This window comes from Pochonia chlamydosporia, chromosome 2, assembly GCF_001653235.2.
Source record: "Pochonia chlamydosporia 170 chromosome 2, whole genome shotgun sequence".
Classification (NCBI taxonomy): Eukaryota; Fungi; Ascomycota; class Sordariomycetes; order Hypocreales; family Clavicipitaceae; genus Pochonia; species Pochonia chlamydosporia.
In genome coordinates this window covers 5708629-5721239 of record NC_035791.1, presented here as the reverse complement: position 1 = coordinate 5721239, position 12611 = coordinate 5708629, and the positions used below count along the sequence as shown (strand labels likewise).

General features: G+C 48.4%; 6 protein-coding genes across 6 annotated transcripts; 2 read left to right on the top strand and 4 right to left on the bottom strand.

The window, feature by feature from the left end:
• Nucleotides 1-596: 596 nt before the first annotated feature.
• VFPPC_03773 (hypothetical protein) lies at nt 597-1669 on the top strand (the record flags this gene model as incomplete). The annotated part of the gene is made up of 3 exons (XM_018283232.1): nt 597-672; nt 752-1531; nt 1587-1669. 3 exons carry the CDS (start codon nt 597-599, stop codon nt 1667-1669), a joined length of 939 nt encoding a protein of 312 aa, XP_018137532.1.
• Nucleotides 1670-1934: 265 nt separating this feature from the next.
• VFPPC_03772 (LysM domain-containing protein) lies at nt 1935-2872 on the bottom strand (the record flags this gene model as incomplete). The annotated part of the gene is made up of 2 exons (XM_018283231.1): nt 1935-2732; nt 2783-2872. The coding sequence occupies 2 exons, from the start codon at nt 2870-2872 to the stop codon at nt 1935-1937; spliced, it is 888 nt and encodes a 295-aa protein (XP_018137531.1).
• A 929-nt stretch (nt 2873-3801) lies between these two features.
• On the bottom strand, nt 3802-4650 carry VFPPC_03771 (hypothetical protein; the record flags this gene model as incomplete). The annotated part of the gene is made up of 1 exon (XM_018283230.1): nt 3802-4650. One exon carries the CDS (start codon nt 4648-4650, stop codon nt 3802-3804), a length of 849 nt encoding a protein of 282 aa, XP_018137530.1.
• A 1651-nt stretch (nt 4651-6301) lies between these two features.
• VFPPC_03770 (esterase family protein) lies at nt 6302-8353 on the bottom strand (the record flags this gene model as incomplete). The annotated part of the gene is made up of 2 exons (XM_022428352.1): nt 6302-7855; nt 7913-8353. The coding sequence occupies 2 exons, from the start codon at nt 8351-8353 to the stop codon at nt 6302-6304; spliced, it is 1995 nt and encodes a 664-aa protein (XP_022284027.1).
• A 783-nt stretch (nt 8354-9136) lies between these two features.
• On the top strand, nt 9137-10830 carry VFPPC_03769 (class V chitinase; the record flags this gene model as incomplete). Its single annotated transcript, XM_018283228.1, has 3 exons — nt 9137-9324; nt 9380-10206; nt 10271-10830. The coding sequence occupies 3 exons, from the start codon at nt 9137-9139 to the stop codon at nt 10828-10830; spliced, it is 1575 nt and encodes a 524-aa protein (XP_018137528.1).
• Nucleotides 10831-11073: 243 nt separating this feature from the next.
• On the bottom strand, nt 11074-12205 carry VFPPC_03768 (hypothetical protein; the record flags this gene model as incomplete). Its single annotated transcript, XM_018283227.1, has 2 exons — nt 11074-11312; nt 11368-12205. 2 exons carry the CDS (start codon nt 12203-12205, stop codon nt 11074-11076), a joined length of 1077 nt encoding a protein of 358 aa, XP_018137527.1.
• Between the last annotated feature and the right edge of the window lie 406 nt (nt 12206-12611).

Below are 12611 nucleotides of genomic sequence, written 5' to 3'. Positions count from 1 at the left end.
GGTGAGATTAACAAATTGACAAGACGTATTAAGAGAATTTTTGTGCAGACGATTTCTTCGGTGTAATAGCTCTGGATGATTCTGCCTCAAGTGTCTGGTCATTTACAACCCAGATCAGCCTATATATATATGTCTGGCACATACGGAGCGCGCCCTTACAAACTGACTCGTCGCGCATGCCGGCGTCCAAGACACGCTTCCCCGAGCTAGCGTAATCTCGCCTCACTTCACTCATTCTCGAGCCGAAGTAGACGATTCGATGCAAAGCTGTAGACTTGTCTCCAGTGCATCTACCCATATCGTGCGGCGATGAAGTCCGTCCATGTGTCTCAGCCAAATGTGGCGTCGACTAGCTCGCTGACAATTTTCGCCATTTGCGGTTAGATCCATCGATTTGCATGCCTCAAGATCCACCAGACGTTATTGAGCTGCGGGGACTCCGTGCTTTGGATGTCAACTTCAATATATACAATGGTCACCGGCTGCCTTGTTCAACACAGATGACCGTTTTCCCCTTATGAAGGCTAGCTCAAGATTTAACATCTAATACCATCAACTGATACCACTCGGACCATCCCCACTCTGATTCCCAGTCCATGGAACCAGCCGAGGATGCCGAAGAGCGGAAGCAACGCAGGAAGCTGCAGAATCGTCTCAACCAGCGAACAAGGAGTAAGCCCGCCAGTACTGATTGTACTGCCTCAATACCTTGACCTCGGAGAATTAGATAAATTGACTCTGATCATCGTAGGATCGCGGCTAAGAGAACACGATACCCCAGCCAGAACACACCGACGCCCGTACCAAGTCGACAAATGGCGATACACTTACCAAGACCCCGGCAATACCAGTGGCATTTCAACGTCTGTTCGGAGTCGTCATCTCATTAGCTCTTCACAAAGTATTACACCAAGAAGCAGCAGCAAAGAGCTCGTCCTGACCAACGCAAAAGAACGATATACGAAGGCTCAGCTCGACAACCTCGGCTTCAGACCTCCCTCCCCTGCACAGGATCATCTGCTGCACCTCATTCACCTAAATGTGCTGCGCGGCCTCTTTGATAACAAACTCGTACTTTTGGCTCTTGCTTCGTATCTGGCAAAATGCAACAACTCTCAGAGGCTGCAGCTCATGCCTCCTGAACAGGTCCTCCCTGGCCGCGCAGCAATCATGTCAACCTCAACCGACCTTCCCAGGTCTCTTTGTCCAACCACGTTGCAGAATACTCTTGTGCACGCAACATGCATCGACCTACTTCCATTTCCAAGAATACGCGATAATCTCATCGAAAACGAGGGCCGATTCAACTGGGCAGAGCTCATCGAAGACTTGGTTGGCCACCTAGTCGACCCCTTCTGCTTCTGTGGGCCCCAAAGCCGACAAGATACATGTACGTCTATCGCCGAAGAACAGGCGCCTTATTACGGGGACGAGGATGACTTCACGGCGAATCGGAATGGCATCATTGTGTGGGGTGCTGCTCATTGTCCTGAAAGCTGGGAAGTTACCGCGGGTTTCTTGCGAAAATGGGGTTGGTGTATAAAGGGGTGCCAAGACATAATTGAATCGACTAATCGTTGGAGAAGATCTCGAGGGGAAGAACCACTCTTGCGATCTATATGAAATTTCTCATCGAGTTCGGCATGAAGGTCCTTACACACGGTACTGACATTTGATCTTGTTAAATTTTGAGTTTTGTTAGCCCAGTGCGACGAATATCACTGGGCCTTTTGTCAGCAGGTTTAAATATCTAAATCTATTAACTTGAAGTGCTAAATCTAGTGGAAGATAATGTACAAAAGCTATAAAAGTCTATTGAAACAGAAGCTCTTTACCTATTTAAAAGGCTTTCAACCCATATTTTGGAAATTCGACTTTGGAAGTTGGAGAGTATTTAGGCTGTACATATCTTCCTTCACCGGGTAGCGCGTCCGTTAATTTAACCTCAGTGCTTGAAACACAGCCTGCGCAACATGCCAGTTGGCTCGCGTCTTCGGATGAAACATCTTGGCATATTTCACGTCAAGATCTATCACGGTAAAGTCTCCTTTCCCATCGGAGTAGGCGACAGCGCTCGGACCCTCGGCAGTATTGAATTCGTCGACGCTGATGGTGCCATTGGCGATACCCTTGGAGATATCGCAAATCATCTCAGAGCCCCAGTCCCCTTCGAAGAGTGTCACGTTGTCGTTGCATGTATCGCTCTTGTATAGTTGCAGTTGCCAAGAAGTTGGCGCGCCATCCTTCTGGTCAGGTAGGCGAAAGGGAGGCTCAGGAACGTCATCGTCCCCCTTGTGGTAGAAGAAAGCTACCGCGTTTTGATCCTTGCCCTTGAGCGGCTCAGCAACGCCCTTGTCGCAAAAGCGATGCCCTTTATAGATGTAGTCGGCGTCGTCTGGCGAGATCCAGACTACGGCAGGATAGGGACGCCCAGCGTTGTACTTTCGGATGGCAAAGCTGAGCTGGCTGTTTACCTGGTAGGAGAGCTCGTTGAGTCGATTCCGTAGCAGTGTTGTGAGGTAGTCGCCAGCATACCACCATTCGTGGAACCAGCATTTATCACATGTGCTGTCCTCCACGGCAAAGAATGTTAGGTAACCGGTCCAGTAGACAATGAAACGTTTGTGCTGGGAGGGCTTTTTTAACTTTTCCAGTACGTTATGCATGACCCTAAATACCAAGTCGTTTATCAGTTCGCCCCTATCCAGCTTACTCTTAGCCGCGGCGATGCCCTGTTCACAATTATCTCGCGAAAAGGCCACCCCATGATACAATGGGCTACGATATCACCGAAGCCGAGATCATTCCCAGTTAGCGACACGGTGTCAAGGTCCGAGGTGTCAGGCTGCGGCTGTATCGTCGTGGACGCCATCGCCGACGGCCCCATAGTCCAAGACGTTGTGCCATAACTTAGATGGCAGTCAGATGAAAAGCCGCAAGATTATCAAGGGAAGGTTAAGGCAGACTACTTAAGGAAATGAAGTCTGCGCTAGTTGTTTAGCGCTGAAGGAGTCATACCTTATACGAGGAGTCGCCGCCAAAGGGCTGAGGCGACTTCCTGTGGTCGAGTTGCCAGAGCCACCAGCTTCCAATGGCTGGACTTTGCATTGCTTCATTCACGTAAAGCTCCGCTTTCCCTAATTAAATAACCTCAGAGTACTAACGTTGTGCTGTGAAATAACCGTATCAGTTTGTACTTGTTAACCTTACTTGCCAAGATATGCAGCTGTCAAAAAAAGAGATTAGCGCAAGATGCATCGCTCCCCCTTGTTTGCTGCAGAGTCAACCGTTGAACTCGAAATTGCTACTGCGCCGACGAATAAGATATTGTCAGCTAGTGGAATTCTGTTGGTTCTGGGGTAGCTTGCCGCTTCTGTAATTTCAGAATGCAAACTAAGATGGCGCTATTGCTCCCCTGCATCTAGCTTCTATGGCCTTCTCGGAAGTACGGCACCAAGCCCGTTATGATAGCTTCATCGAGCCGCGGTTGGCACGGGCTTCGAGCGTGCAAGCAGGCGGCCATCCCAAGTTCTCTACATCACATCCACGGTATTGTTATGCATAGAGTTATTTCCAGGCTGTTGCGTAGGCAAGCCCCCATGGGTAAATATAGTTCTCGTGAAAATAGCCGAGAGACGTCTGACAGAGTAGTACGGACTAGGTTAAAGGCCACGAGTTCTCTGGAGATGCACTTCTCCAGTTACCTCTCCAGTTATGCCATGGACACATTGCATTTTGCAATAGTGTTGATATGACTAGGGTTGAGACGGTACATGAGAACTAAAGACGGAAGGAGACCAGCTACAATTTCTGTTCCAGTTCAGTATCCATCGCATACTCGGGATAGAACTCTCTCATGCCCAGCAGCAATCTCCCTGTCCAATATGATGACCATTGCACGGCATAGGAAATGGCAAACTCGCTCCAGTCCTCAAAGTCTTGAACCCACTGCGGCGCCCACATCCAGTAAAACCAGCGGAAGAAGTAACAGGCACCATGGCTTTCCCAGTAATCATTCTTGTAAAATATCATACGCAGCTGAATCCACAAGATCTTATGAACGAGCCACGCCCGAGCCAGAGGGAACAAGCCCGCAGCCGTGTAGAGGAGCCGCACCCACAGAGGCGTGGTGCAAAGCGAGAAGAAAGCCTCTGCGTCCTGTTCAACACTAGCAATAGTATGATACAGCTCACAAGATTGCTTTGACCCAATAATCTCAGCAGTTGAGGGAGATATCCCCCTGTGATTACCAGCAAAATACATCCAATGATCAGGAAGCTCGGGGCCCCAGAGTACCGGCTGCCCCGCGATCATGCTACCGATGAACCACACGCCTGATCGTGTTCGAATACTAATACAGGCCTCTACTGTGTGATGAGTCTGGGGGACGCTGTACCAGCGGCTGCCTGTTGGTACCTCAATGAAAACGTTTGGTGCTGCCCTGTGGAAGTCAAAGATGATAATGTCGCGCTCTGAAAGAACATAATTGGCATTTCGCTTCACATAATATCGCGAAAGTGTGAAGACGGCTTGTGACGACGTGGTCGTTCGGCGGCGGCAACCCCCGGATAGAGAGTGGATAAAATGTAAGTGGCCAAGCGGGCTGACCATGAAGCCTACAGCGGCGATGCAGGCAATGACGGTGATCATACCAGCAATGATTCAAGCCTGACTGGTAGTAATTATGGCCTTGGGCAATGTTAAGTTGCAAGCAAACCAGACGACAAGGGATAATGTCTGGTACAAGAACGAGAGACGTGTCAAGTCGGAACAAGGACACGGGAATGACGGGATAAGCGGGGTTTTAAATAATTATGCCACACCTGAGTATGCATGCTTAAGTGCGGTAGCCTAGCTAGACACGTCTGTATGTTGATACATGTACGTTGAATGATCTGCTGGGATATTACGACTGGCTCAACCCCAACAGCAAGACGACCAAAATAAGGAATGGTATACTCAGGCGGTTCCCGTGCCAGGCTTTAGAGACCTGGCTTTCTGGCAAATAACCACAAAATAATTTGGATAGCGGACTTGTCCTTGGCTGAGGCCACCTGTCCCAAGAGTTGAATTGAGACCTCTTTGTAGCATACGAGGGCAAACCACGGCTCGTTGCGCATGGCCTAGGGCCTCACACAAACCAGATCACATGAGTCTGGTCCCTCTAGAATGACATTGAAACTCTCTTCCCCTGTAAACACGTCCCGCACTTGATGCTGTTAGTACCCTCAGCTGTTATCTGGGGAAGGATTTAAAGGTTAAACAACAGTACTTCATGCTTGAGACTCTGTCATGACGCTGTACACAGAGAACGAATACTGCCAACGTATAAAGGTTAATAGTACCACAACATGCCGTAACTTTGCAAAGCTAGGGAATTTGGAATATATTTCAACTTCTGTGTTGCAGAGAACAAAATGCAAATAGTTTGCTGCTAGCATGAACTCAGTCATTTAAGCCACGGCATAAAGTACAAGCTTTATAAGAACCTCGCGCCCACTTCTTGTGGCCCAGAACGTGGAACACCTGAGCCAAGCTTGCACCAGGGCGGTGGAGAGACTACATATAGTTATGTATACACCCCCGTCCTCACCCAACTGCAACTCAGCCTTTCTTGCAACTTCCACTGCCAGTATATAGGAAGACTTTGCGGTCTTGTCAAGGCAAAAGCCTTACGAATCCATAGACATTACTGAGGTTTAAAGATCGCAGACCCAGTCTCACAAACTGCTCCATTAGTGTCTAATTCTATTCTAGCTTATCGATTACATTGAGAATAGTAACCAACATTAAACTCTACTAATACAGATGATACAGTCAACTATCAAGCGGTAACTCTTGAAACTCCGGAAATAACTCTGACTATTTCTCTCGCTGTAACTCTAGAATTTCAAATGCGTAACAACATTGGCACCCTCTTGCTACGGATTCTTTTCCGCAGATGAACACCAGTCTCTTGACCTCTTGTACTGCCTTCCGGTTGCCTATACTGATGCCGCCACACAACTCGACTCGGGGTTTGGACGATATTTCGCTATTTGACCGTTGAAGAACTCCCGGTAACGACACTTCGTTGCCGTATTTATCTGGCATCTGCTTATGTAGTCAAGATGGCCGCCACTAAATGAATGGCCAAGTCGTGCATGCTATGATCATTAGCCTGTCTCGGAATATTCACCAATCCGGCGTCATAATGCCTCCTTGACGAAAAAGGAGACGTTGATAGAGCATGACTGTATAATAAATCATCTTAAGTACCTAACAAAGATCCCATAATATTTGGTGCTTCCTACCCCCGACACTAGTCATTTCCTCCACAGCCATCCGTAAAGCCTCCCGCCGCAAACGCAACCTTATTATTCTTGAAACATCTGCTGCGCACCCAAATCGGCGTATTGAAATCAGCCTGCCACTCCATGCCATCGCTATCAGGCTCATCGAAGTACTTGAATCTCCAAAGCGTCAGACCACCTCCAATGCAACTCTTCGCCTCCGGCATCAGCGTTTTCTGACCATAGTCGTAGCTTGACCATCCTCTCCCCTTCATGACATACGAGCTCCAGACACCGTGATACCAGCCTTTGCAAGAACCTTCCGCCTTTTGGATCACGGGCCAAGGTCTGTTGTCACGTTGTGGGTTCACTTGGTATGTCCAGTCACCACGCACCCACTCGCCACCAAATTTCCAGTCCATGGGGTTCTTGGAATCATTGCCGTCACAGCCATTGATGATCCGAGACATGCTCTCCTCGCACTCCTTCTCGTCATAGTTGGTGCTTGTGCCGTCGTAGGATACGGAGAACTTGACTTCGTCGGGTGTGCCCTCGTCGTACTTTTGGGAGTGGCTCAGAGTGTCCTTTCCATTGGGGTTGGGTACGCTGCCACAAAAGTCCTTGTAGTTGGCGTTGAGCCGTGGTTCGCTGGCGTAGGCTTTGTATCCCTTGCTCTGCCAGCAGGTGAACTTGTCTGTCTTTTGACACTCTGGCGGTGTAACACCAAGGATTTCCGCCCTCACATCAATCATGGTTTGTAAGGCCCACGAAGCAATCGTGTAGTGGCCAAGCTCATTGGGGTGGAACATCTTGCCAATGAAGTCTGGGAGTCCAATGCTGGGAGGTTGAATCTCAGCGTCAGTGTCGCCCGGACATTTAGGAGGGCTAGGCGCACGACGATCAAGTCTGTGTCGGACTACTGCTTTTGGATTCGCCGAGTTATAGAGCGCAGAGTTGTACAATTCAATCTCTGCGTTGTGTTTCTGGACCACGGCGAGCGATCTCTTATAAGACTGCCATTCAGCAGCGAAAGTCGCGTTATCGCGCCTCCTCAACTCTCCACCGTTTGGACCATCATCACCCAGGCTTGTCTCAGGTTTGAAGAATTGCAAGTCAGGCTGTTTGGGGTCTGGATAATGTCCCGTGGATGCAGGATCGCACATTTGGCCATCAACGCCCTTTGACACCCAGGTGTCCCAATTCGCAAAACCTACGCGGTACTTGTAACCTTTCTTGTTGGCATCCGCAACAGCACCTTTAATAACGTTGTTGATCTGAACTACAAGATCATTGAACGTCTTGCGGCGCTTGACAGTCAAGCGAAGGGGATCGCCGCCCCAGAGATTGATGAGTGTCCAGTCTTGCTTGGTGGCGCAATCTTCGTTTTCTGTGTTGAAGAATTGCGCATAGCCATTGAAGATGACAACACTCTTCTCATTCATTTTGGAGTTGAGGGCTTCCAACAGCTGGGCAAGGTTGCCCTTCAGGATGGAGTTGAGGTTCTTCTGGGCAATGTCAATGACATTTTGGCATGCCTCCTCTCCGTCGAGAGCCATGAACACACATTCCTTGATCATTGAGGACTGTTTCATGAGATCAGCAAATATACTTCTAACATTTGGCATGTAGCTAGAACGTACCAGACACAAGTCATTTCCACCCGCCGTCATGACAACCAGATCCAAGTTGCCTTCCATCTTGTTAATCTGGTTGAAAATGCCTCCGGTACGATCACCGCTGCAGGCCATAAACTGAAAGTTCGTGACAGATGGCCCGAGAGCGTCGTTTATGATCATTGGGTAAGCTGTGTCATATCGCGAGCAATACCAATTCGTATCATCAGGTTGGTCCCTGATTGGATTACCCAGCGGCGTTCCAGAGCCAATACCGGCCGTGAAGCTATCCCCAACTGCAGCCCATCGCTTCACCCAGCTAAAGTCTGTGACATCTACATCTCGTGTTGAGAATGAGCCATCGTTAAAGACTACTGTTGCATTTTCTGGGTCCGCAACGGGAAAGACAAAAGCGTCTACCAGGACGACGAAAAGTCCCTGAAGCACAACAAGCGGTAGCGCCTTCATTGTTTAGGACACTGGTATGTTGACATGCGAGTGTTGAATGAATGAGTTTCGAACTTCCTCCCAAGGTCAAGATAGTTGGGACTTGGGAGCAGGATGCATAGAGTTCCCTTAGGAAGTGAGGGCCGAGTGCAAAGCTCACTTTGACCGGGCACGTCGGAGATAGAATGGAGGGTGAACTACCATACAACCATCTGACGGATCAATTGCCGAATTTGGAAGAAACAAAGTCTTACCAACAGGTTTTTCTTTAAAAGACGCACTCATTTGCCGAGTGCCTTAGATCGAAACATCAGCTTATATGCACCTCTCGCATATTCTCGCGCCGAACCGGCTTTGGTGCGGAGTTGATTGTGGCAACAGTCAGCGACACTATCTCCAAAGAGTAATTTTTGTCAGCATGTAATTAAAGATATTCGTTCAATATTTTCTGTTGGTTCCTGCAAACGCACATGTGACTTCCTATTCAGGGTTATTGGTGCGGCATAAATATTCAACCCCTACAAGGATCCCAGTCAGAGGAGCCGATTGTGGAATCCAGGGTTGCATTCCTTAAACTCGGTGGATACAATCCAGGTACATCGAAGGACATTAGTGACATGTCTGGATCTAGCCTTGGCGGCCCGTTAGTTTCGGGTCTAGCAGTGACGGACGCCTAGATTCTCTGTATTGTCAAGAATCTATTCTTTCCATGCAAGCTAGATTTCAGCAACCAGGCAGTACTTCCAAATTTTTGCACTTGACTTCATCGTACCAACTCTCAACGTGGGAACGAGTGTTGCAAAAATGAAGTCTTGCCAGTTTATGCTGCTATGTGCAGCCGCAGGTTTCGCCAGCGCCGTCGGCAACCGTGGTTTCGCTAGTCAAGCTCTCCAAGAAAAGTTTAAAAATCCAAATATTTTTGTAGCAGATGACTCTCCGGATTATACTTGCACAAAGACGAAAAAGTGCAAACTGGGATGCTGCGGGCCGTTGTAAGTTTACCTTTCTCCTCTCCACTAAGCGAATGATACTGATAACTCAACATAGAGACTCATCTGGCAATGGAGTCTGTGGTATGGGACCAAAATTCTGCGGCAAAGGTTGCACATCAACTTGTGATCAAAAAAGTGAATGCAATCCTGGTTGGGGCATGGAATGGTCCAAGGCAGACAAATGTCCATTGAACGTGTGCTGTTCCGAGTTTGGATTCTGCGGCACAACTTCCGACTTCTGCGGCGGCGCAGTAATCTCATCTCCAGAATGTGCTGTCAGTGGGAAGAGTTCCAACAAACGTACCATTGGATACTATGAAGGGTGGAATCATCAACGGTCATGCGGCACCATGACTCCAGAGCAGATTCCTTTGGGATACTACACACACATCAATTTCGCGTTCTCTTTGATTGACCCGAATACATATCGACTAACGCCAATGGATGACATAACTGGTACGCTGTATCCATCGGTCTCTAAGCTCAAGTTGCTGCAGCCTGGTTTGCAGGTATGGCTCGCAGTCGGCGGCTGGGCAATGAACGACCCAGGCAAGTTCCGGACGGTATTTTCCGATATTGCTGCTTCCACTTCAAAGCAAGACGAATTCTTTGAATCGCTCGTCACGTTCTTAACCGTGAATAATTTTGACGGCGTCGACATGGATTGGGAGTATCCAGTCGCTGACGACCGTGGTGGTGTACCAGCCGACTTTGACAATTATGTCAAGTTCCTCGCCAGGCTGCGAAGCCGTCTGAATAACATGGGCAAGCCAATGGGTTTGTCTCTTACTTTGCCTGCTTCTTATTGGTATCTCAGAGGGTTTGACATTATCAATTTGGAGAAATACGTCGATTTCTACAACGTCATGACTTATGACATCCGTAAGTCCATCACCACCTAGTGGCAAAAAATATCATGACAAGACAATGCTAACTAGGATCATAGACGGTGTTTGGGACTCTACAGTTAAATCTCTTGGCCCGTATGCTCATGCCCACACTAATCTCACAGAAATTGAAGAGGCTCTCAAGCTGCTATGGAGAAACAACATCAATCCAGAACGCGTCAATCTCGGCCTTGGTTTCTACGGCCGCAGCTTCACCATGAAAAATCCCAATTGTATGGCTGCTGGCTGCGAGTTTAAAGAAGGTGGGAAAGGAGGAGCATGCACCGGCACACCAGGTGTATTATCTGCCGCAGAGATTAGCAAGATTATCAAGGACGGTGCGAAAATGACTCTGGATCCAGTGGCAGCGGTTCAGATTGTCACCTGGAATGGTGACCAGTGGGTATCTTGGGATGATACCAAGACGCTGCAAATGAAGGTCAACTATGCTAACCAGAGGTGTTTGGGTGGCATAATGGTGTGGGCGATTGATCTGGATGATGGAACGCTGATTCATTCTTTGGCTGATGCTGGTCGAGATGTGTATGGATATGTTAATAGGACTTCGCTGGGTAACGATATAGCGTGCTTTGGTAGTGCGAAACTTCCGAAGGCTTAGGATTAGTTATGAATCGCAATAGGGGAAGAATTATAGTTTCTATTTCAAATTATCAAACGATGCGAGTGTCTTTTGTGTCATCTTGTCATTGAGTCAACATCACTGGAATGCGTTTATGAGGCAATGAAACTCGGGTCACTTTAAATCCCAATGACATAACAAATGGCATTGCGTTTCTCACAGACATGATTGAATTACCAGCTAATGCTGACTATACTAGCTAGGCAACGCACTTGCACATCCTTACAAACATCCTGACGTTCCCTTGCTTAAATCGTAGATCTTGGGGAAATTCCTCGCCTTGTTCAACAGCTGTCTTCCCTTACTGTCTTTAACACCATACATTCCTCTCACTGCATGAATATCCAACTGACTTGGGGAGCGGTTCATTGGGATTCTTTTACCTTTGTGATCCAGCAAGATGGGCATACGAGGATCCTCTGGATCTCCAGAACCATCGATGGCTCCAGCGCCAGAAGGGTCTACGAAGAGTCAGCACTGTAAACTGTTTCTAAACTTACGGAGCAAAGTACTTACAGATCATGATGGACTTCCAGTCAACATCACCGCCAGTTTTGCCAGGCTGAGAGAACCCTAGAGATGCAGGCATTGGCAGATATTCACCTGCACTAAATCCAGCACTCTTAGCATAGGCCCAATCCTTGCACAAGTCCGACCTATCGACATTCTGCTGTCCACGCGGATTCTGCACAACCAAGCCAATGACGGCACTGGTATAGTCCTTGAGGTTCTGGCAGCGCCAGTTGTTGTTGTTTGAAGGACCAAACACAGTACCACCCTCAGCATATTTGATTTGGTCCCCAGTTGCCCAGAAGTTGGGGTTCTGGTGTTCGTGATACAAGCCAATGGAGTGGCCCAACTCGTGTGCATAGTTGGGGACCTTGCTGAGCATTCCAATGGTTTGGTCGTCTGAAAGAGACATCTCGGGCCCTCTATTTCCAGACTTGCGGCGAAAAGAGTCCTCTGTTGGAAATCCCGGCGTCGTAGCTAGACTGTCACCCGTTGAGACCAAAAGACAATCCTTGAGCTTTTCCTGGTCGGCGCAGTCTGCGTCCGAGGCCGCCTCGATTCTAAAGTCCTCGCCCAGTCCGGCTCTCACCCAGATTTGATGCGCAGCCATGAGGTCGAGGTGGAATTTGTCTTTGGTGGCCCTGTCTCTGTAGCACACGCGAATTGTCTTGTCTGGCCATACTGTAGCCTCGTAACCTCTTATATTGGCGTCTGGATTGACGTGAAAGTACCGCTTCTGCAGTGCCGCATTGTCGTCTATTGGCGGTTGCCAGATACGACTACCTGCGATGACGTATCCGGCGAACAGAGAGGAACAGAGAAGAGAGCTCCTGAATAGTTTCATTTTATCAACTCATTCACTGGCTTGAATCAGTGCACAGGCTGATGAAAGCTCACAAATGGTCTTCTTGGTTGAGTCGACGCGCACGAAGAAAATAGATGGACCATAGGTTCTGAGCAAGCAACCTCGCTTTCCCGCCGCAGCCAATGCAATACTACGGCACTGGTTCTGTGCTGACATTCACCCCTGCGTTAGTTACCATTCGAAAGACCTCGAGGTACTTGTCGGTACTTGTGGTTTCTACAAGTTGCAAACGGTCGTCGGGCAAAAACCTCCACAAAAGCTCCTATCGAAATCAAGGAACTAAACGGTGATTATACCCGAAATCCCAATTAGGAAGTGACCGAGTGGCAACTTATCCTGAAAAACCGTTGGAAAGAAATACCTCAGTGTGCTTACTGTTGCATTG